Source organism: Sinocyclocheilus anshuiensis, unplaced genomic scaffold (genome assembly GCF_001515605.1).
Source record: "Sinocyclocheilus anshuiensis isolate Anshui unplaced genomic scaffold, SAMN03320099.WGS_v1.1 scaffold538, whole genome shotgun sequence".
NCBI classification, from domain to species: domain Eukaryota; kingdom Metazoa; phylum Chordata; class Actinopteri; order Cypriniformes; family Cyprinidae; genus Sinocyclocheilus; species Sinocyclocheilus anshuiensis.
This window is the reverse complement of record NW_015544166.1, coordinates 135,378-159,162: the sequence shown is the minus strand read 5'-3', so window position 1 is coordinate 159,162 and position 23,785 is coordinate 135,378. Positions and strand designations below refer to the sequence as shown.

General features: G+C 36.1%; 2 protein-coding genes across 3 annotated transcripts; one reads left to right on the top strand and one right to left on the bottom strand.

Annotated features, from left to right (window-relative positions):
* The first annotated feature begins 6,182 nt into the window (after window positions 1-6,182).
* Window positions 6,183-11,388, top strand: LOC107695849 (uncharacterized). The gene is made up of 4 exons (XM_016495930.1): window positions 6,183-6,698; window positions 9,632-10,147; window positions 11,164-11,231; window positions 11,365-11,388. Exons 1-4 carry the CDS (start codon window positions 6,200-6,202, stop codon window positions 11,386-11,388), a joined length of 1,107 nt encoding a protein of 368 aa, XP_016351416.1. The 5' UTR covers window positions 6,183-6,199.
* Window positions 11,389-15,064: 3,676 nt separating this feature from the next.
* LOC107695876 (integrin-alpha FG-GAP repeat-containing protein 2) lies at window positions 15,065-23,456 on the bottom strand. 2 transcript variants are annotated; one of them, XM_016495956.1, is made up of 12 exons: window positions 23,246-23,456; window positions 22,995-23,090; window positions 22,868-22,909; window positions 21,671-21,845; window positions 21,448-21,587; window positions 21,223-21,371; window positions 21,030-21,124; window positions 20,071-20,124; window positions 19,683-19,774; window positions 19,384-19,501; window positions 16,603-16,776; window positions 15,065-15,190 (listed from the first exon to the last, which is right to left on the bottom strand). In XM_016495956.1, the coding sequence occupies exons 1-12, from the start codon at window positions 23,339-23,341 to the stop codon at window positions 15,111-15,113; spliced, it is 1,311 nt and encodes a 436-aa protein (XP_016351442.1). In that variant the 5' UTR covers window positions 23,342-23,456; the 3' UTR covers window positions 15,065-15,110. The 2 variants fall into 2 exon arrangements, with proteins under 2 accessions (XP_016351442.1, XP_016351443.1); XM_016495957.1 differs by having other exon boundaries at window positions 21,030-21,109.
* Between the last annotated feature and the right edge of the window lie 329 nt (window positions 23,457-23,785).

The window sequence follows — 23,785 nt, the reverse complement described above, 5'->3', positions numbered from 1 at the left end:
ATTATTATCAAAGTTTAAAACAGTTGTGCTGTTTAATATTTTGGTCACACTTTATTTTAAGGTCTAATACTCGCTATTAACAAACCATTAACTATGACTCTGGCCTCAGTAAACTCCTAATTTGCTGCTTATTAATAGTAAGTAAGGTAGTTGTTAATTGTAGGTATTGGGTAGGATTAGGGATGTAGAATATGGTCATGCAGAATATGTGCTTTATAAGTACTAATAAACAGCCAATATGTTAATAATAGGCATGTTAATAAGCAACTAGTAGATAGTGAGAATTGGTCCCTATATTAAAGTGTTACCAATATTTTTGTGGAAACCATGATGACTAGAATAGAATTTGAGATTGATGAATAGAATTTAAAATAGTAATCTTTTGTAACAGTATAAATGTCTTTACTGTCATTTTTGATCAATTCAAATGCCCTTGCTGAACAAAAGTATTTTCAAACAGTAGTGTATACACACTTTCAGTTAAAGGGGTCATCGGACGCCCATTTTCCACATACTTTAGTTAAAATTTCTCAATGGTAGTGTAAAAAACACCCTTTTTACCCTGTCAAAATCAGCTTTGTTTTCAGCACGCGGTTCTAGTCCATGTTGCTTTAAATGCTAATGAGCTCTGCTGACCCCGCCCCTCTCTTCCATGGGTGACGAGCCGTTCTCATGATACTGTTTACTTTAGCTACGGAACTTGCTAACTAGCACGTTATTAGGAAAGGCGATTTGCAAAGATTCATAAAAAACCCTTATACTCACTTCTACTGTAGATGAAGCTGGATCACGAATGATTCGCGCGAATATAGACGCATTTAAGCAGATCGGGGGTGGATGTGTACACACTTCCAACACACATTTATGTTCAAACAACAACAAAAGTGAATTTTGCATCCGATGACCCCTTTAATTCTACATTGGCAATATAAACCCAAAAATGAAAGAGCCCATTTGCATTCCTCATTACATTTCAAGTAGATAAAACTGTAATAAATGAGCATGTGCATGCCGATCAGTCATACGACGCAGCAAAATTTAAATGATGTACAATCAATTACATAACATGAGTCACATTCAAGCACCACAGACAGTAGACGTTCATTGATGCAATTAACCTTGATGTATTACAAACGGCATCAGCATGAACACAAACACATGAAGACACACTCGCACCTACACAAGTCCTTTTTAGTATGTGCAGATAGGCCAACGGGCCTCTGGAGAGCTTGGCTCCTGGCTGTCAGTTGCCATAGTCTCCAACTCAGCTGACAACCCTGGACTGCTTCCTCTAGCTATAACCAAATCTGCCACACCATTCTGGAGACCAGTGAGAAGAAAGCACACCTCTTTTTTACTCTTTTCCAGGAGCTTCCCCAGGTGCATTCATTTCATCTTCGCAAAATAGTCTTCTCAGACCCCTTTTGGCCCACTCAAACGGTTTTGAAATGAAAGCAAATTGTGCTGTGCCCTGAAAAATTGAAAAGATGTGTACGTGGCACAAGAGTCTCTTGAACCTCTGTGGTGGAATTCACATAAAAAAACTTTCAAAAGAACAGCATCTGGCACAGTCTGAGGGGTTTTGACTACATTTTCCGAAGGAAAAAAAAAGGGTACAAAAGATGTTATTATGGCAGCACCTTTCAAAAGGTACTAATATGCTCCATTTAGGTATTAATATTTACACTTTAGTTACTAATACGTACCTTTAAGGTATCAGTATGCACCCTTTAGGGTAAATAAGGTACAAAAGTTTAACTTTTGAAAAGGTACAGCACAAGTGACAGCTTTTGTACCTTTTTTTCTGAAAGTGAATATGACGTTGAGATTATTGGTATTTGCCAATATTATTATACTTTGTCACATACAGACATTACATATAGGCTAATTCTGTTTTTTAGTTGCGTATGTTGTGAATTAGTCAAACTATATGAGAATACATAGCGACATTTGAACACTGCAACATAATTCGATCTGCCGGAATTTTGTTAGACCTAATCAAACAAAAATGTGTAATATGAATCAAAATAATAATTGAACATTTGTGTAGGATATAGGCTAAGCTAACATGCTAATTTGAACATTTGTATACATTATATGCCAACAGGCTAATTTGAACATTTATAGGCCAAGCTAACAGACTTATTTATCTATTCGCGTAGGGTATTGTCTAAGCTAAAATGCTAATTTGAACAATAGTGTGGGGGTACAGCTAAGCTAAGTGTCTAAATTCAATATCTGCAAAGTGCACTATAGGCTAAGCTAACAGGCTAATTTGACCAATTATATAAGGTATGGGCTAAGCTAAAATGGTAATTTGAATGTTTGTGAGGGGTCTAGCTAAGCTAAAGCATTTGTGAAGAGTATAGGCTAAGATAACAGGCTAATTTGACCAATTATATAAGGTATGGGCTAAGCTAAAATGGTAATTTGAATGTTTGTGAGGGGTCTAGCTAAGCTAAAGCATTTGTGAAGAGTATAGGCTAAGATAACAGGCTAATTTGACCAATTATATAAGGTATGGGCTAAGCTAAAATGTTAATTTTGAACGTTTGTGAGGGGTCTAGCTAAGCTAAAACATTTGTGAAGAGTATAGGCTAAGCTAACAGGCTAATTTAAACATCTGCATATGCTATAGGCTTAGCTAACATGCGGTTAACCAGGAAAACCAAAGCTAACTAAAAAAAATAAACAACAAAAAATGAGAAAGTTTGTAAATGTATTTAATAATGTTTTATTTATTTTAATTTCACTACCGTGTTAGTTAATTACTGTTCTTTGTAAATTTAAAATGTACATCAGACATTTTTTCAGACATTGAATAGAGAGCACCCAATAAAGCATTAATTCAATGACACCATTTTTCCTGGCACTTATCCGTAAATATAGGGTTGAGCAGATGATCGCTGGTTTGAATGGTGCATTCTGGGAATTTATGGGAAATGTTTTACTGCACTGGAATGATTTTGACAACGAAACATTCCTAGAAAAGGTCAACTCCCTGGGAAGTGCATTTGGGATTAAGACACACCCATAGACGTTATAAAGGATTCTCAGTGTAAATTACAGGAATTCTTTGCTTTTCTTTGCGCAAATACACAATCATTAACACCTGAAACCTCTAATAAACTCAGACACACACACACACAGACACACTGCTGAAGCCTGCAGCACAAACAAACTCAACCAACTTTCATATTTTGGCCGAGGAGACTCCCATGGGTGGTCTGTTCCCAGGGTCAGCTATCAGCTGGCACCACATCAGCTTGTTTTTTGCCCAATGTTTTCTTACAGCTGGGCAATGAGTTCAGTTCACACAGAATTAATCAAACACACCTCCCATTTAGAATTCACGATGACAGTTTCCATACTAAAAACGAAAAACTATCAATAACACACAGCCAAAGCCACCACGGACTTCACGTCACAAAATGCCACTAAATTCACAGTGTGACCCTCAGGAGTAGGTTTCTCTGATGGCTACTGTGCCCATATATGGTAAAACAGGAAGTAGCTTTGCCATTCCAGTCTTTTTCCTACTCTGCACTTTCAAGGGAAACTCCTTTTGTGCATGGCTTTTTTAGGTGGCTGAAACCAAACTAAATTCCAGTCCCTGAACTGCTGTTATATTTCTCAGAATAGATTAACAATAGTAGACAGTTAGTATCTTTAGATACACACACCATTAGATGAGATGCACACCTTAATTTCTTCCTTACTAAAAAAGTTTTATATAGTTTTGCTCAAAATTATTCATACCCTTGGTAAATATGATCAAAGAAGGCTGTGAAAATAAATCCGCATTGTTTATCCACTTGATTGTTCATTCAAAAATGTAAAAAAAATCTAACCTTTAATTAAAGTTGAAAAAAAATCACATTATGAAATAAGTATTTTTCTCTAATACAGTAAGAGGAAGTGTGTCTATATCGTCCTAATGCACGGTGAAGAGGAGAGTATCTTTAGATACACACACCATTAGATGAGATGCACACCTTAATTTCTTCCTTACTAAAAAAGTTTTATATAGTTTTGCTCAAAATTATTCATACCCTTGGTAAATATGATCAAAGAAGGCTGTGAAAATAAATCCGCATTGTTTATCCACTTGATTGTTCATTCAAAAATGTAAAAAAAATCTAACCTTTAATTAAAGTTTAAAAAAAATCACATTATGAAATAAGTATTTTTCTCTAATACAGTAAGAGGACGTGTGTCTATATCGTCCTAATCCACGGTGAAGAGGAGAGTTTGAGTGGCCAAAGACTCCAAGGATCACAGCTGAAGAATTGCAGAAAATAGTCTTTGGGTCAGAAAGCCTCACAAAAAAAACAACAAAAAAAACCAATGTTCTTTGGGAGGGTTTCAAGAAAAAACTAGAAAAGAAAACACTCATCCAAAAACAAACTCCAGCATATTTATTTGCTGGACACGACTGGAGCTTTAAACGGGACTGGGTTCAATGGTGAGATGAAACAAAATGGGCCATGGTTGGATCTTCCAACAGGACAATGATCCAAAAACAAGATCAAAATCAAAACCAAAATGGGTCACTGAGAATAAAAGCAAGCTTCTGCCCTGGCCAACCCAGTTCCCTGATCTGAACCCTATAGAAAATTATCCTAGGGCCCAGGAGATCCAGGAGTGAAATGGAATGGGATTGCAGAGATGAGTATCAATAGCCTTTATTTATTTTGTGATTTATGCATTAATTTTTTTTTTATTCATTTTTTTTTTGTCGGTTCTTTAGGGAACCTCTTTTTGGTGTGGGAGGTGTGACGACCCTGAGTGTTCTCCTTACCTGCTGGTGGCAGACTGTGGGAGTTTTGTGTCACTCCCCCAAGTTAATTAATCAATTAATGATAATTAGGGGTGTAGACTATATAGGGACTTGAGATTGTTCATTGAGGTTAGCACTCCTGGAGGGATAGTTCTCCCAGGAGCAGCTCTTGACCAGAATGTGACATTGCTCTGATTTATATGATCTTTTTATACTTTAGGATTTTGTTACTGTTATTTTGTTGTTATTTCTTTTGTTTCTTTCTCACATTTTGTTTGTTCTGTGTTAGCTCAACTCTTGTTGTACCAAAAATGTCTTCGGTAGTCGAAGATTTCTTCGCGTTTCCTTCAGAAATATTACTGGAGAGATGCACAAAGGAAGAATTGGTGCAGATTGCAGAGCGTTTTAGAGTGGAGTTAACGAGTAATGACAAGAAACTTAAAGAAACTCTGATGAACACTGTGAGAAGTGCACTTTATGAGCGGGGTGTTTTAGAGGTAAGAGCTGACATTATTAACCCTGAGGAGTCTTTAACGTCTCCTCTTTTTGATACTGACAGAAATGTAAAGTTTAGAGAGATGTCTTTTCAAGAAAAGCAGCTACGTATTGATGTGGAAAAGCTTCGTGCTGAACGTGACGCTTGTGCTTTGAAAGAGAGAGTTAGAGAGAGCTGTTGAGGTAAAGAAATTACAACAGTTTGAGATGCGAAAATTGGAGTTGCAGTTTGAAAAAGGGGAAGAAAGGCAGTTTCAGTTGAGGAAAATACTTGAGTTAATGACTGCGAAAACTGTTGAAACTCCACTGTCTGTATCATCTAATGAATCAGTCTCTGCGGCACCTGGTTTTGATGTTTTTAAAAACATTAGAATGGTACCGCCGTTTTCTGAGAGGGAGGTAGAGAAATATTTTTCTCATTTTGAACGTGTCGCTGAGTCGCTGAAATGGCCCAGAGAATTTTGGACATTATTGCTGCAATGTGTGTTAACAGGGAGAGCACAGGAAGTTTATTCAGCGCTGACTGTTGAGCAAAGCGGTGATTACGAAATTGTTAAATCCGCACTATTGCAAGCATATGAATTGGCACCTGAGGCATATCGTCAGCGATTTAGAAGTTTTTTCAAATTTGAGAAGTGCACTTATCTTGAATTTGCTAGAGAAAAAGAAAACATGTTTGATCGTTGGTGTACCTCGATGAAAGTAACCACTAGGGAACAGCTTAGAGAACTGATTCTTTTGGAAGAATTTAAACATTGCGTACCGAATGGTGTCGCTATGTATTTAAATGAGCATAAAGTGAGTAAATTGTCGGATGCTGCTCTCATGGCCGATGAATTTGTTCTTACTCATAGGGGTTCGACTAGCCATTTAAATGATTTGCATAGACCTAAGATGAGTGTCTTTGGTAAGAGCAAAGCGACTATGGTACGTCAGAATGTTATTTCTAGTTCTTCCACTGATCATGCTGTTGCTAATACGCGTATAAAAGGAGAGATTGTTTGCTTTTATTGTAAAAAGGCAGGACATAAAATTTCTGATTGTGCTGTTCTTAAGAAAAAGGAGAGAGTTGCTAAAACTGTCGGATTAATTTCTGCATGTGCGAATCATAGCTCTGCCCAATCTGTAAAAAAACAGCCTAAGCAGAGGGATATCTCTGAGGTGGAGATTGAGGATGTTAAGAGTCATGATGATTATGCACCATTTCTTACAGAGGGGACTGTGTCTTTGCCTGGTTCTGAGAAGACCATTTCTGTTTGTATCCTTCGAGATACAGGGGCTGCGCAGTCCTTTTTATTGGAAGGACTTCTGCCTTTGTCTGATAGAACTGCTACTGGAACTCACGTACTAGTTAGAGGGTTTGAGATGGGGTTTATGGAAGTTCCTTTACACCGCATACATCTCGCTTCAAAATTGGTGTCAGGTAATGTTATCGTTGGAGTTCGTGCTGTGCTTCCTGTTCCTGGTGTCACTTTTATACTTGGCAATGATTTAGCAGGGGGAAATGTGTGGGAAAAGTCAGATGGTGGAGTTCCACCTATAGTGGTTCCTGATGTAGGAAAAATAGATTACTCCCCTGACTGTCCTAACTTATTCCCTGCATGTGCGATAACCCGAGCCAAGGCCAAGAGAATGATATCAGACGAAAGGGAAAGTATTCTTGGTGATGCTTTTATTTCCTCTGTGAATTCTTCCCAGCCAGAACGCAATACTGTGTGCACTAGTATTGAGGATGAGACCCCTGTGTCTGAGTTACCATCTGTCATTGACAATGTGGAAAAATCTGATTCCCAGCCTGAAAGTCCATTTTATTGTGATGACCATGTTAATGCTTGTTCTTTATCTCCACTGTATAATGTAACTCGAGATGAATTAATCCGAGAACAGCAGTCAGATTGCACCCTCCAAGATCTGTTTTCTTTGGCGAAAGAAGGAAGGGGTGAACCGAATTCACTTCCTGTCTACTTTCTTTGGGACGGATTGTTCTGTAGGCAACAACCTATGTGTTCTGACGGTTTAATAGACCCTAGGATTCAAATTGTGGTTCCAGTTATTTTTCGACAAGCAGTTCTGCAGTTATCTCATGAAGGTGTCGCTGGTCATATGGGTGTACGAAAGACCTATGATAGAGTTTTGAGAAAATTCTATTGGCCTAGAATCAAGCGAGATGTAATTAATTATATACGGTCTTGTCATACGTGTCAAATGACCGGGAAGCCAAACCAGAAAATTCCATTGGCTCCGTTACAGCCTATTGTTGCTGTTACAACTCCTTTTGAACATTTAATTATCGATTGTGTTGGTCCTTTACCGCGATCCAAAGCTGGACATGCTTATTTATTGACTGTAATGTGTCAGTCCACACGCTATCCTGCAGCCTATCCCTTGAGATCGATTACTACTAAATCGATTTTAAAGGCTCTAACAAGCTTCATGTCTATTTTTGGGATTCCGAAAAATATTCAGTCTGATCAGGGCTCGAACTTCATGTCTCGACATTTCTCTAAAGTCATGCGACAACTTAAAGTAACGCATAACATCTCAAGTGCTTATCATCCTCAGAGTCAGGGGGCGTTAGAAAGATTCCATCAGACCCTGAAGTCACTTTTGAGATCTTATTGTGTTGAACTAGATTGTGACTGGGAAGAGGGACTTCCTTGGTCTCCTCTTTTTGATACTGACAGAAATGTAAAGTTTAGAGAGATGTCTTTTCAAGAAAAGCAGCTACAGATTGATGTGGAAAAGCTTCGTGCTGAACGTGACGCCTGTGCTTTGAAAGAGAAAGAGTTAGAGAGCGATGTTGAGGTAAAGAAATTACAACAACAGTTTGAGATGCGAAAATTGGAGTTGCAGTTTGAAAAAGAAAGGGAAGAAAGGCAGTTTCAGTTGAGGAAACTTGAGTTAGAAATGACTGCGAAAACTGTTGAAACTCCACTGTCTGTATCATCTAATGAATCAGTCTCTGCGGCACCTGGTTTTGATGTTTTTAAAAACATTAGAATGGTACCGCCGTTTTCTGAGAGGGAGGTAGAGAAATATTTTTCTAATTTTGAACGTGTCGCCGAGTCGCTGAAATGGCCCAGAGAATTTTGGACATTATTGTTGCAATGTGTGTTAACGGGGAGAGCACAGGAAGTTTATTCAGCGCTGACTGTTGAGCAAAGCGGTGATTACGAAATTGTTAAATCCGCACTATTGCAAGCATATGAATTGGCACCTGAGGCATATCGTCAGCGATTTAGAAGTTTTTTCAAATTTGAGAAGTGCACTTATCTTGAATTTGCTAGAGAAAAAGAAAACATGTTTGATCGTTGGTGTACCTCGATGAAAGTAACCACTAAAGAACCGCTTAGAGAACTGATTCTTTTGGAAGAGTTTAAACATTGCGTACTGAATGCTGTCGCTATGTATTTAAATGAGGAAGTTTATTCAGCGCTGACTGTTGAGCAAAGCGGTGACTACGAAATTGTTAAATCTGCACTATTGCAAGCATATGAATTGGTACCTGAGGCATATCGTCAGCGATTTAGAAGTTTTTTCAAATTTGAGAAGTGCACTTATCTTGAATTTGCTAGAGAAAAAGAAAACATGTTTGATCGTTGGTGTACCTCGATGAAAGTAACCACTAGGGAACAGCTTAGAGAACTGATTCTTTTGGAAGAATTTAAACATTGCGTACCGAATGGTGTCGCTATGTATTTAAATGAGCATAAAGTGAGTAAATTGTCGGATGCTGCTCTCATGGCCGATGAATTTGTTCTTACTCATAGGGGTTCGACTAGCCATTTAAATGATTTGCATAGACCTAAGATGAGTGTCTTTGGAAAGAGCAAAGCGACTATGGTACGTCAGAATGTTATTTCTAGTTCTTCCACTGATCATGCTGTTGCTAATACGCGTATAAAAGGAGAGATTGTTTGCTTTTATTGTAAAAAGGCAGGACATAAAATTTCTGATTGTGCTGTTCTTAAGAAAAAGGAGAGAGTTGCTAAAACTGTCGGATTAATTTCTGCATGTGCGAATCATAGCTCTGCCCAATCTGTAAAAAAACAGCCTAAGCAGAGGGATATCTCTGAGGTGGAGATTGAGGATGTTAAGAGTCATGATGATTATGCACCATTTCTTACAGAGGGGACTGTGTCTTTGCCTGGTTCTGAGAAGACCATTTCTGTTTGTATCCTTCGAGATACAGGGGCTGCGCAGTCCTTTTTATTGGAAGGACTTCTGCCTTTGTCTGATAGAACTGCTACTGGAACTCACGTACTAGTTAGAGGGTTTGAGATGGGGTTTATGGAAGTTCCTTTACACCGCATACATCTCAACAGGTAATGAGATGTATCTCTCCAACGACGTCAGGTAATGTTGTCGTTGGAGTTCGTGCTGTGCTTCCTGTTCCTGGTGTCACTTTTATACTTGGCAATGATTTAGCAGGGGGAAATGTGTGGGAAAAGTCAGATGGTGGAGTTCCACCTATAGTGGTTCCTGATGTAGGAAAAATAGATTACTCCCCTGACTGTCCTAACTTATTCCCTGCATGTGCGATAACCCGAGCCAAGGCCAAGAGAATGATATCAGACGAAAGGGAAAGTATTCTTGGTGATGCTTTTATTTCCTCTGTGAATTCTTCCCAGCCAGAACGCAATACTGTGTGCACTAGTATTGAGGATGAGACCCCTGTGTCTGAGTTACCATCTGTCATTGACAATGTGGAAAAATCTGATTCCCAGCCTGAAAGTCCATTTTATTGTGATGACCATGTTAATGCTTGTTCTTTATCTCCACTGTATAATGTAACTCGAGATGAATTAATCCGAGAACAGCAGTCAGATTGCACCCTCCAAGATCTGTTTTCTTTGGCGAAAGAAGGAAGGGGTGAACCGAATTCACTTCCTGTCTACTTTCTTTGGGACGGATTGTTCTGTAGGCAACAACCTATGTGTTCTGACGGTTTAATAGACCCTAGGATTCAAATTGTGGTTCCAGTTATTTTTCGACAAGCAGTTCTGCAGTTATCTCATGAAGGTGTCGCTGGTCATATGGGTGTACGAAAGACCTATGATAGAGTTTTGAGAAAATTCTATTGGCCTAGAATCAAGCGAGATGTAATTAATTATATACGGTCTTGTCATACGTGTCAAATGACTGGGAAGCCAAACCAGAAAATTCCGTTGGCTCCGTTACAGCTTATTGCTGCTGTTACAACTCCTTTTGAACATTTGATTATAGTGTTGATCGTGTTGGCTCCGCAGAGTTCGTCAGTAAATTCGACCTTCTGAAAGGCTATTGGCAAGTGCCTTTGACATCTCGTGCGAAGGAATTATCTGCTTTTGTTACACCTGACAGGTTCCTGCAACACACCGTTATGCCTTTTGGGGTCCGAAATGCTCCCGCCACATTTCAGCGGTTGGTAAATCGAGTACTGACTGGGTTGTCAGGGTGCGAGGCTTACTTGGATGTTGTTTTGTTTAGTTCTTCTTGGTCCGAACATCTTGACCAAATTAAAGAGTTTTTTGTACGTCTTGCTAAAGCCAATTTAACCATTAACCTTGCCAAGTGCGAGTTTGGGAAAGCCACTGTGACCTATTTGGGTAAGGTGGTTGGTCGCGGTTGTGTAAAACCAATTGATGCTAAAGTCGATGCTATTGGTAAATTCCCTAGACCTGCTACCCGTCGTGAACTCCGTAGATTCCTAGGAATGGTAGGATACTATCGAGGGTTTTGTCAGAATTTTGCGAATGTAGTTACTCCTTTGACTGATTTGTTGAGTCCAAACAAACCATTTAAGTGGTCAGAACAATGCCAGTGTGCTTTTAATAATGCTAAAGCCCTTTTAGCCAACGCACCTGTGCTTGTTGCACCTGATTTTAAGAGGTCTTTTCTCCTTGCAGTTGATGCCAGTGCTTATGGTGCCGGTGCTGTTCTTTTGCAGGAAGATGTTGATGGAATTGAACATCCGGTTAGCTATTTTTCTAGAAAATTTAACCGCCATCAGCAGGTTTATTCCACTATTGAAAAAGAGGCCTTAGCCCTGGAGTTGGCTGTTCAACATTTTGAGGTCTACTTGAGCTCAACTTGTGGTCCTATCATAGTGTATACTGATCACAATCCTTTGACCTTCCCTCTCTCTGTCTCTCTTTGATATCCTACGGCCCAGGAGATCCAGGAGTGAAATGGAACGGGATTGCAGAGATGAGTATCAATGGCCTTTTAAATTTTTTTTTTTTTGTGATTTATGCATTAATCTTGTTTTATTTATTCTTTTTTTGTCGGCTCTTTAGGGAACCTCTTTTTGGTGTGGGAGGTGTGACGACCCTGAGTGTTCTCCTTACCTGTTGGTGGCAGATTGTGGGAGTTTTGTGTTACTCCCCCATGTTAATTAATCAATTAATGATAAGTAGGGGTGTAGACTATATAGGGACTTCAGATTGTTCATTGAGGTTAGCACTCCTGGAGGGATAGTTCTCCCAGGAGCAGCTCTTGACCAGAATGTGACATCGCTCTGATTTATATGATCTTTTTATGTTTTTTTTTTTTTTTGTATCATGTAGCTTTAGGATTTTGTTACTGTTATTTTGTTATTTCTTTTGGTTCTCTATTTTTCCCTAGACTTATGTTTTCTTTTTGGGCTTATTGTTATATTTGTTAAAGAAAATAAATCAATTTGTATTGATTGAACGGTGGTGTGTGATCCCTCTTTTATGTTGTGGCTTGTAACGAGCTGGCCGTAACAATGGTCTCTGATCTCTTGTCAGATGTTCTCTAAACTCTTCAGGCATAATAGGTGAAGACTCAGAGCTGTTCTCTTGGCAAAAGGAGGTTCCAAAAAGTATTGGATAAAAGGGTATGATTAATTGTGACCAATGTGTATTAGAGAAAAACATTTATTTCATAATCAGATTTCTCTCCCATTTTAAATTCTTATTCTCCAATGAAATGTTAGATTTTAGAAAATTTTTAAAATAAAATATCTAAAGGACTGATGATACAAATTAATTTTCACAGCCTTCTTTGATCATATTTACCAAGGGTATGAATAATTGAGCACAACTGTAGAAAGAAATGAACAGCACTTTTCGAAAAATATTGATTGAAATCATAAACATCATGTTTTATTTTACATGGAGTGGGTTGCCTCACGGGGGCAGTCATTTTGAAATCACAAGACCAATGTTATTATTGTTAACTAAAATTAAAACTAATTAAATCATTTTCAGTAATTGAAATAAAGCTAAAATAAAATATAAATACTTTAAACTTAAATCTTGAATGAAAATTAGACATGTTGATTTGGCAACTAACTGAAATAAGTGATGTTAAAGTTGAAAGACTAAAATTAAGCTTAAGTAAAATTATGTTTAAGTAAATTAAACCAAACTAGAAATATTAAACATGAATAAAAATGACAAAACATAAATTTACTTAAGCTTAAAAGAAAATGTAAAAATTAAAGCTAATGCAAAAAAATATTCATAAGAATATTAATAATAATAATAATTAATATATAATACTAAAATAAAAATACTAATATAACATTTCACAAGACTTGGGAAAGCTTTGTTGCACAAGACTTTTTTGCGTTTTGTTTTGTGGTACTAATTTTGTATATTATTATTATTATTAAATATAATAAATTATTATAATTATAAAATAACAATTTATTTTAATTTATTTAGTTTTGAGAGATTCTTGTTGGGTGTATTGATAATCGTTTGTGGTGTTTTTTTTTCAATAACTGTTGAGGGAGAAATCCTAAATGGTAAAAGCCAAATAAACATAGTAAGTTTATACTTTCCAGTCTTCAATAATAATCAGTTTAATTCGCTTTCACAAGATTCTCAGTTGTTGACCGCCAGTGTGTGAACTCTTGAAAGTGTAAAGCTGTGTTTGAGTTCAGTGAAGTACATGAGCTGTGTCTGGAGAACTCATAAATCCTCAGTGTTGTGTGGTGAACTGCAGATATGCCTCAAGGGCAGACACACATGGGACTGACAATGTTTCAGTACAACTGAATTTGCAGACATGGACATACGCTTCAGCCTGTCCTTTCTCCTCAGCAGCAAGAAACCCCATAATGCATGATGCCACCTGAGCCCAACATTGCTCCTGCCCTGAAGTAAACAAACAAACACAAAAAGCTGAAATCAATGTGTCTTCCTCTACTCCCTAAAGCAAAGCATCTTCATAATGCATTGATAATGCATGAAGCTCCACAGGCTCAGAGCAGGTGGTGGGACACTGAATCCTCCCCCTGGGCTTCTCCTACATTACAGACACAAGGTTTCCAGTCTTTCCCTGGAAAGCATAGGTCTACTGCTCGATTCCTCCTATTACTCATCCCCTGGAGTTATACATCGCTCAGTAATAATCAATACTTCTAAAACTGAAACTATATGAATCTTTTCACTCTGTAAACACTTCTCTGTTGTAGCGAATCAGCTCATGGGGAAATATGAATAATTAATTTTGAGATACTGGGGAGTTTTTATGACCCTTTGTGTGAGGGCATGGTAATTTGCAAATGGAACTTGAATCGAAATTACTAAAGATTCTCAGGACTAATATATTGCCTATGTACCAACATGTAATATACACGCTTGTTTCGCTCATCAGAAGGCGAATTCATAGATACTAAACATGGTAGGATTACATATAGGCAGGATGACAGGAATGGGTTCCATCATAAGCATGCATAAAATAGTCTAAAAATATCAAAGACAACATACACCATGACCTGAAGGATACACTGTTCATTCAAAGAAAGGTTTTCCTATGAATTAATTAGTAGAAAAGTCCATTTCTACTGTGCCTTGTGCCTCTTGCGATGGAACATGCAGTGATTTTCCCTGCTTCGCATTCCATTAGGTCGTAAATGTATCTGGTGTCAGGGTTGCCATGGTAACCAGGGTCCTGGGCCCTGTTCACAGACAACTTGGCACCCAGTATGTTTATTGGGTGAGGGGTCTGTGAACGTTTGTTAATCTAATGAATAATTGATTTGTTAAATCAAATGAAAAATTGTGTTTTTGATTGGTCCAGACGCTACACTGTGTTGAGAAGTATTTCTATAAAAGACTTCACCAGACTTTCTGAAACAGTCTGGTCAAGCTCAGACATTCCAACTTTATTATTTACAAAATGACAAGAAATTTAACCTAAAAATAAAGGGCTAAAGTTAGACATTGGGCAGTGAGGGATTGAAAAGTAGCTTACGTCAGGATGTCAACTTAAAGTTCCTTGTGCTATTTTTTGAGCATCATTTTTTAAATTTTGATTATATAAAACCGCTTTCTGTAATCGTATTAAATGTATAGAATGTTTTAAAATTCAGTAAACCAAATTAACACAAAACAATAGAGTCAATCTATTGCTAATACATATGTTTGTGATGTTGTTTTACCATCATAATGTCACTTGTCACAAAAAAAATATTAAGGCATATTATGTTAAAAATGTGGTAAAAATAAAAAGATATATATACATATTTTTTATAATAATTATACAACTTAATTGTATAACTTTCAGATTTTAAACCAAGATATGTAAATATTATATATTTATAATGGGATTAAAAAAAAAAATCAGCTTACCATTTATGTAATGTAACATACTGTATAACAATATAATTATTTTGTGAGGAATTATGAAAATAGACTGCATGTGTTTCACCGATTCCAGTACAACCTCCTGATCAAAGTGGCTCCAAATGGTCTGAGAAGAAACAGTGACGAATGAATGAACTGAAAAGCAATAGTAGCAAATGACACACATAGACACAGAGGAAATATCTTGATGTACTTTTATTAAAAGTCTATTTACAGAAATGAAGAGTCGTGATTCATTCTGTGTCGTCTTTCGCTATGTTCCCGTAGAGCACGTCTCCAATGAGTTTCCGAACAGCTACTGTATCACTGATATCTGTAAGGTGCACAAACACACACACCCAGAGTTTTTATGCTCATTTGGTGATGATTCTCAGGTTTCCTGCAGGATGCAAAACACTGAAGATGGTGTAGAAACAAACCAAAGCATATTTCAAGCCTGCATGTGTGTGCATGTGGGTGTTATGAATAGAAATGTGCCGAAAGCACTGCGTAAATTAATTATAAATTCAAAAAATGGGCACGAACTGAGCCCTTTTTGTTGTCAGAATCCATTTTAGATTAATCGAAGATATTTTGGAAATGCCACGAGGAACATTCATCAGAGCTCCAAAAAGCCTTAATACTAATTAATGCTTTTTAAAATATCCCTTTGAATACATTTGCATAAAATAGTTATTTTACAGATTCAGTAAAATTCAACTAAAACAAACTCTCCAATTTACTGCTACTTAATATTTGATAAACCCATATTTTTTTAAATGTTCCCTCTGGGAATCAAAAAGTCAGTAATTAACCTAGAAATAAAAGCTGTCTTGAACAGAAAAAAACATCTGTTAAACATTCCAAAATTGACTATAAGTATAAATAATATAATATAACATAACAGAATAGAAAAAAAAGGATAGAATTTACATATTACCCATTTATTGGTAAACACATTGACCTTATGTGCCTAGTTTGGCATGAATCTCCACCTACAGTTTATCCTACAATCATCACGAATCGTCTACCAACTATACCTCTCCATCTTTCGTGATTCCTCTCACCTGCAGGCGTTCAGAGCGGCTGCGTCCCGTGGCACGGTAAGCTAATCACGCTTTGAAAATCACGTTGTGGGAGCACATCAGACTCAGAAGATGAATAATTAACAGTGGCCCCAGGAAGTCAAGCTAGCTTTTCATTAACAACTGTGCATGTGGCAGGAGTCTGAGTGAGCAGAATGACCTGACCCCCTTCGGCCCAGTCAAACGCAAATTGTGCCGCGTCTCAAGAAATTGAAATGATGTGGCACAAGAACACGAGTTCAAGGGTCTCTTCAGCCTCTGCGGTGGAATTCGCACTTAAACACTTTCAGAAGAACAACATCTGTGCAGGGTTATTTTTACACCAGAGATCTTTTTGTATGCCAGGTTGCCATTTTACACAGGAAAATTCTAGACTAGAGTTTTAAATTAGTATTGATTCATAATATAATCTCTCTTAACCATTATCGGTCATAGTTTCAACACTAAAATGCATTTGCTTCATAACTATGTAATGGCATGCGCTTTGTAGATATGTGTTTACTACTCACAATTTTGATTTTGTACAGTTATAAATGTATTCAGAAACTTGATTTCTCTTATACATCCTATTTTTCCCCAGCTCCTCCAGATAGTGATTGTGAGCAATGTTGAGCTCTACAAACAATCACACACAAACACAGACAGACGTCCACTGACTCACCCACTCCCAGTCTGTGAAGCAGGTCTGGATACTCGGGTCTCTCTTCCAGCACACCCAGCAGGTTGGTGGGCTCCATCCTCTCCAGCTCCACCCTCCAGTACACATAGATCTTATGGTTAAAGCTCACGTAGACCAGGCAGGGGCTGTTCCTCCCATCTTTACATGCATACTGGCCTAATGGAGAAAATTAAAGCATGATAAAGACAATATATTACATTAAAGACTAGAATAAATGGGAGTCAAAATCCCCTAAAAGTGGCAATGGGAGTGGAAAGTTCTACAGGTGATCTACTGACAATTCGCAAATTAAAGAACACTGATGTTTCCATAATGACCAATGCAATCTACCAAGACCAATTTAGCAACTTTCGCATTCATGTTGAGCAAAAATCAGTTAAGACAAGCTTTTTTGGGTGTTAAATAATGGCGCAAATACCAGTAAATTGACTACTACAAACCCCCATAAATATTGTGTCTGAAAAGGAAACTCCCACAAATGCATATGAAATATAACGTCAGTCGCAAAAATAACCATGTCCATGTCTATTCATTGCTATATTTTTTACTGCATGTAATACTAGTAAAGAAAGATTGTGTCTGAAAAGGAAACTCCCACAAATGCATATGAAATATAAAGTCAGTCGCAAAAATAACCATGTCCATGTCTATTCATTGCTATATTTTTTACTGCATGTAATACTAGTAAAGAAAGTTTTTTTTTTAACTCCAGGGATTGCTCTGTTGCAAGCTGTTAGTAAATACAGCCCTATATTACTACATGTCAAAAATATAAAATAAGTGTTTAAATAACTTGCATTTTATAAATATAAATTAAATAATATAATAAATAATACAATTAAATTTTAACATATAATATATTTAATATTTTTATATATATTTTTATTGTAAATAATAATATTAATTAAATTATATTATCATATTAAATTACATTTATTATAATAATTTTATATTAATGTTAAATAACCGGTATCATCAACCAGTAAGTAACATAATAATGATTAAGACAATAATAGCAAATAACTATGCATTTCAATATAATTGATTTCATAATACAGATATCTCCAGTCTTGTATTGTAATTGGTCAATACAGCATTTCAGCAATGCTAAAATACACAATATAGTAACAGTTATTAAAATATTTGTTTAGATAGATAGAGATTAATTCCATTTTTTAAATATTTCACATTCAATATATATATATAAAAAAAAAAAAGTATCTTGTTCTTTACTGCCTACATATAAATGTAAGAAAATAAATGTAAAGGTTACTGTTGCTTACCAGAAATTAGTTTTATGGTTTAAAACCCACCAAGATACATCAATGATAGCTATTTGAGTTAACACCTGTTGCTTAATGTTTAAATTGCACAAAAACCATAGTATCAATTATGTAAATTTATGCCAAAGCTCTGTTTACTATACTTGCTAATATAAAAACATTGATCAACACGTTTCAAGCTGATAAGCTTGAATGAATGCTTATTCAATCAAACTACACCTCTGCATTTTTGTTTACACTTTTAAATGGAAAAGACAAATCAGGAATTCACTGGGGTTGTATGGACAAGGCCACGTAACCTTTCACACGGCGTCTGATCCATTTAGCATTAGAATATGTTTTTCTCCGGAGAGATCTTGCGTGAAAGCACAGCACCTCTCCTCGACATTCCCATCATACAGCAGACTCACAGAGACTGGGGCTGAATTTTAATGAGCGCACACTGCCTCCACATTTGCTTTCTGCATTTTCACAAGATGACAATGAAGACACAGGTGTATGAGCTGATAAACACTATACACACTGTGTGAGGCTTTGTTGTACATGAGTCAGTGCCTTTCAATGTCAACCTGAATGCAAGTCATGATGCTTTTGTGCACAACACATCTCTCTATCAATTTATTCCTCTTAATGCAACAATTTCAATACATCACCGATGTGCAATACAATAAGAAAAAGAGAGAGCGGAAAAAGGTGACAAAAAGAACAGGAAGGTGCAAGCAGAAATGAAAGAGAGGTACAGAAATGAAAAAGTGATATTTCCCACCCTGCAGGTTCTTTATTACCATATATTTATATAAAGAGAAAAATAGTCTTTCTGTCCTTAGTTTTAAGCATTACTCACATTATGCAGTTTTTAAAGAAACTTTTTATAGAAATGTATTCATTACATTTAAGCACATTTAAGTAAATTCACATAAATACACTGTTTTTTTTTATAGAAAAGATTAATGTAATGCAATTTTTATGACTAAGTTAAGACTTAATATTTTTGAAAGAAGTATCTTATATTTATTTGACTGAAAATACAGTAAAACGGTAGTATTTTAAAATATTATTACAATTTAAAATAAATGTTTTTGCTATTTGAATATACACTGAACAAAATTATAAACGCAACACTTTTGTTTCACTAACACAGATTTAGACAGATTTGTGAACAATATTTGAGAGTAATAGGCCTTTTGTGTACATAGAAAAAATCTTAGATCTTTGAGTTCAGCTCATGACAAATGGGAGCAAAAACAAAAGTGTTGCGTTTATAATTTTGTTCAGTGTATTTTAAAATGTAATTTATTCTTGTGTAATTTTCAGCAGCCATTTCTCCAGTCTTCAGTGTCACATGATCATTTATAAATCATTCTATGCTGATTCGGTGCTCAATTATTATCTTTTTTTTCAGTTTAAAGGCGAGTATGATCACAAATTGCTGACGGATATGGTAAGATTCAACCTGATAAAGACCATAAGAGAAGCTCACCAGCACAGAATGCATTCACATTTTCATCAAACTGGAAGCGGACCACCATACGTGCATGATCGATGATGTAAGTTTGGCCGTCCCAAGCACAGGCCACCACTTCCTCTCTCCCATCACCCTGAATAAATGCACAAAAACTATAAAACACATCAGGTGGAGCAGCTTTTTGAAACATAGAAAACACAAAAAAGCTCTAGCATAATTTCTTTGCTGATGAAACTTGGTTTGATATTTTGTACGTAATGCAATAATATATAAAGATATTTTAAGTGTATTTAACATTGACTCATCACACTTACAGTGACATCCAGCTTCTGGAGGGCAAAAAGCTGGTGATCCACCTGCACAGACCACAAGAGCTTCTCAGAGCTGTCCATGAGCTTCAGCGTTCCTGAAACACCACCGTTCAACGAAAATCAACCACAACAGCTAATGAAAAACAACAACAGCTAACCAACCAATAACATCAATCCACTGCTGTCCAAACAAACAAAAAAAAACAGTGTTGAATTTGTGCTTTGTAACTGAGTGGCCATGGAGAAAGACGTGAAGAACAAGTAAAAGTAAAAAGAGTAAAAAGCCAATCTTCATACACACCTGAGCCCAGAGTGACCAAAAACACAGCGTGTGCTTTGGTCTGTCACACTGGGCTCATGTAGATTTTGGTGGACTAACATCTGGACTCACCGTCTAGAGTGCAAAGAGCAAACAAGCCGCCTTTAGACGAATCATCCTTAGAACCTACAGAAAATGCAAACAAGATCCTTTATAAGGTTTGCTGAAACTGTGAAAATTATTCGTGATTAGCGATGGACCAATATTAAAATACGTCTAAAATACATCTTAATATAAATACATTATATACACAATTTCATACTTCATTTTTACATTTTATTAAAATAAACGAAAAAAATTATATAATTTGATGTGTAATTTATTTAGTTAGTTATATCATCTAAAAATATTAATGACATAAAATTATTTAAAATAATTTACAAATTAAATTACAAATATATTACATACATAAAATGTTTTTAATCAAATAATTTTATTTTTATTAAAATAAAGATTTGATATAAAATAGAAATGAATATAAAACAATCAAAAAATAAATATTTGATTTCAAAAATAAAAAAATCTTGTTATTTTCATGTTACCGTTAGTTAAGCAATACATGTAGCCATTAATTAAATTAAAATTATTTTATATTTTGTATAAGTAAATTGAAAATAACATATTAAAAGCTAAAATAATTCGTTTTTAATGCTACAAGTGAATGTAGGCCTCACAACATTATAATGTACAGAATGAAAAATGGATATTCATTTTGAGATTTGCTTATTAAATGTTAAGTGTTAGATGACAGCAAAGAAAAACTAAAAAAGGGGGAAATTTGCATGGATAATTACACATCAAATAATGACTAATATAACGAAACTTAAACAAATCTCTGATTTCAATAACCAACATGGTACCAATATGTGTCCAATGAATCTCTATTCGTGACAGTCTTTAAATGTTTATTTTTCTACTAGTGACTGAATCTTGTTATTTTATCTGAATACTTTATTCTAAAGTTTTTAAAGATATGCGTGCTGCATGCGTAGTATGCAATCTAAATGTATGACAGCATGCTTTCTCAGTACCTCTGCGAATGCTGCCTATCAAATGAGTGGACACGTTCTTGTTATGGATGCGTCCAGTGGTAAGATGAAGGACGACGTCTCTGGAAGGACCCTCCCTGTTTACACATACACAAGCTGAGTTATTCCAAAAGTCAGTTCTGCGCTGAATTATTTAGCACTGCTATTAAATTAATCCTCGTTGTGATTTTCTCACGTGCTAGGAGTGGCTGTGTTTTCATCCCCAGGTCCTGCAGCGCCCTCTTGTGTCCAAGAGCACATCAGAATCGCATAGCCACAGCCGGGCTGAGACACCATTAGTTCAGGGAGACCTTCTGGACTTGGGTTAACCGAGAGACTGTCAACCTGGTCAAAGCGCATAAAAAGGTTGCAATCATTTGACTTCATGTTGACATTATGTTTGATGCATCTAGATCAGTACCTGACCCTCCAGAAGCCATTTCTTCAGTAAGACCAGCTGACCAGAGCTCAAATCTGAAGCATCAGAGGGTTCCTCCCACCTGAACGCCCTCACCACCCGGTCCGTGTAGCCAACGACAAGCTCACAGCGCCCGTCTCCATCTTATAAGTGCACAAACACTTCAATATTGCATGAATTAAAAAGGTTTAGATATTTTTGAGTATGTCATATGCAAACTCCTCACCGATATCACTGATGAGCATCACTTTGGTATTAGCGGGGATGTGCTGGGTGTAACTGGGCTTCTGCTCGTCCCCGATCGAACCGTCCTGCTGACTTGAGGAGTCTGACTTGGCTGCAGCAGCACTGATATCAAACAGGTGAAACCAGCCCTCCGCACCCACCGCCACAACAAAGTTCTGCCATGCAGAAAGGCAGGTTACAAATGTGAAAGTGTGACTTTTTTTCCATTTAAAACAAAAGAACACTAGCAAAAATGTACCACGGCATTTTCTAAATGTAGAACCATTATGAATGGTGAATCTATTCTAGAGGGTCAAGGCAAAAATGGGCTAGAAAAATAAATAAATAAATAAATAGACAAATAAATAAATTAATTAATTAATAAAATCGATTATTATAAGTTATAATTATTAATGATATAAAATAATAAATAATGCATTATTAAAATAATATTAATGCATTCATTAAAAGTAATAATGCAACAAATTAATTATATATATATATATATATATAATAAATTAATAATATATATATATAATTTAATGCATGAATGAGTTGAATTACTGAAATAAATGAACTTTTCCACGACATTCTAATTTATTGAGATGCACCTGTATATATAAAATTTGTGAATTATATACAATCAATCATACCACAGATTTAAGATATTAACAATAATAACAGTATTAATATCTAGAGGTCTCATTCCCTTACTGAATGAGATTGGACGACCAAATCTATTAGGTTTTGCTAAAAAAATAAAAAATAAAAATCAATTAAAAATAAATAAACAACAATAAAAAAACAATGCTTATATATATATATATATACACGCATCATTTACGTTATATAAACATATAATACATATTAATGGTGTTGATGATGATTATTAATATTATTGTAAAATATTTATTAGGTGCATAGATTCAGTAATGAAACAAGAAGAAAAGGAATCCGCACACCAAAAAAGTGATTCAGAGTGAAAGTAATAAACAAAACATCAAAGTGTACTAACAAAACTGTAACTGTGCACAAAAAAGCAAAGGTTTCAGTCGATCTTGGACTATCTCCTAGTAGTAATACAGTATTCAGTGATCGATACCATGGTCTTATCATCTAAAACCATCATTATACCATGGTACCCCCCCCAGTTTTTTTTTTTTTTTTTGTAAAGGTAAAGAGAGTAAGAGAATCTTACCCTTCCTTTGTTGCAAACATCTCCCACTCCTACACATGTTAGCTAGGAATAAAAACAGCATGATTAATTTTTATAATCAAATCATTCATTATTCATAAATTCCCAACTGTATGGTCGTGCTCCTCACCATGCCCACACATGTCCGCGTGATCCAGGGCTTACAGTCATCATTTTTATAAATGTACAGCTTCCCACTACTGTCTCCCACCACCAGCTCATTCAACTGCAGAAAAAAAACACAAGATTAACCTCAAGCAACCAAAATGTAAGCTACTGTAACAGATACTAATATTTAGTTGACAGACACCTGGTAATTATGATGATAAACTGAGTCATTTAAACTCACATCTGTCACACATGCACACACTTGGAACTTACGGAGTCGTTATCTGCATCTCCAAGACAGATGGCGTGAGGAAAGATCGTTCCTGTGAAGTCTAAACTCACGCGCTGCACATAACTGACCGAGCGCATGGCCTTTCAGCTCTGCACACTGCAGACTAACGATTAAGATATATTAAACAGCACAAGACAAATCATATTTCAGCTGCACTTCCCATCCAGTACAAACAAATGCACATGACCGGGCTTCGTTTCAAAATAAAAGTCCGTGTCTGTGCCCTGACCCTGAGTCTGTAAACGTACATTACCGTACCGTCCACATATTTTTACTCAACAAGGATGCATTAAATAATTGTGACGGTCTATAATCGTATAAATTATTTCTATTTCAAATAAATGTTGTTCTTTTTAACTTTCTATTTACCAGAGAATGCTGGAAAAAATCTATCACGTATTCCTGAAAAAAAATAAAAATTAAGCAGCACGGCTGTTTTCAGCATTGATAATAATAAAGGAGCACTAAAATCAGCATATTTGAATGACTTCAGAATGATCATGTGACACCGAACTGGTGTA

What these genes read in the sequence shown, in the direction of transcription:
- LOC107695849 (XM_016495930.1), top strand. Translation starts at nt 6,200, where the DNA reads ATGGTACGTCAGAATGTTATTTCTAGTTCTTCCACTGATCATGCTGTT. An exon ending in CGCTTCAAAATTGGTGTCAG is followed by an intron (nt 6,699 to 9,631) that starts GTAATGTTATCG and finishes CAACGACGTCAG; the next exon opens with GTAATGTTGTCGTTGGAGTT. An exon ending in TTGATGGAATTGAACATCCG is followed by an intron (nt 11,232 to 11,364) that starts GTTAGCTATTTT and finishes GTCCTATCATAG; the next exon opens with TGTATACTGATCACAATCCT.
- LOC107695876 (XM_016495956.1), bottom strand. Translation starts at nt 23,341, where the DNA reads ATGCGCTCGGTCAGTTATGTGCAGCGCGTGAGTTTAGACTTCACAGGA. An exon ending in GAGATGCAGATAACGACTCC is followed by an intron (nt 23,091 to 23,245) that starts GTAAGTTCCAAG and finishes TTTTTTCTGCAG; the next exon opens with TTGAATGAGCTGGTGGTGGG. An exon ending in AATGGCTTCTGGAGGGTCAG is followed by an intron (nt 21,372 to 21,447) that starts GTACTGATCTAG and finishes CGCTTTGACCAG; the next exon opens with GTTGACAGTCTCTCGGTTAA.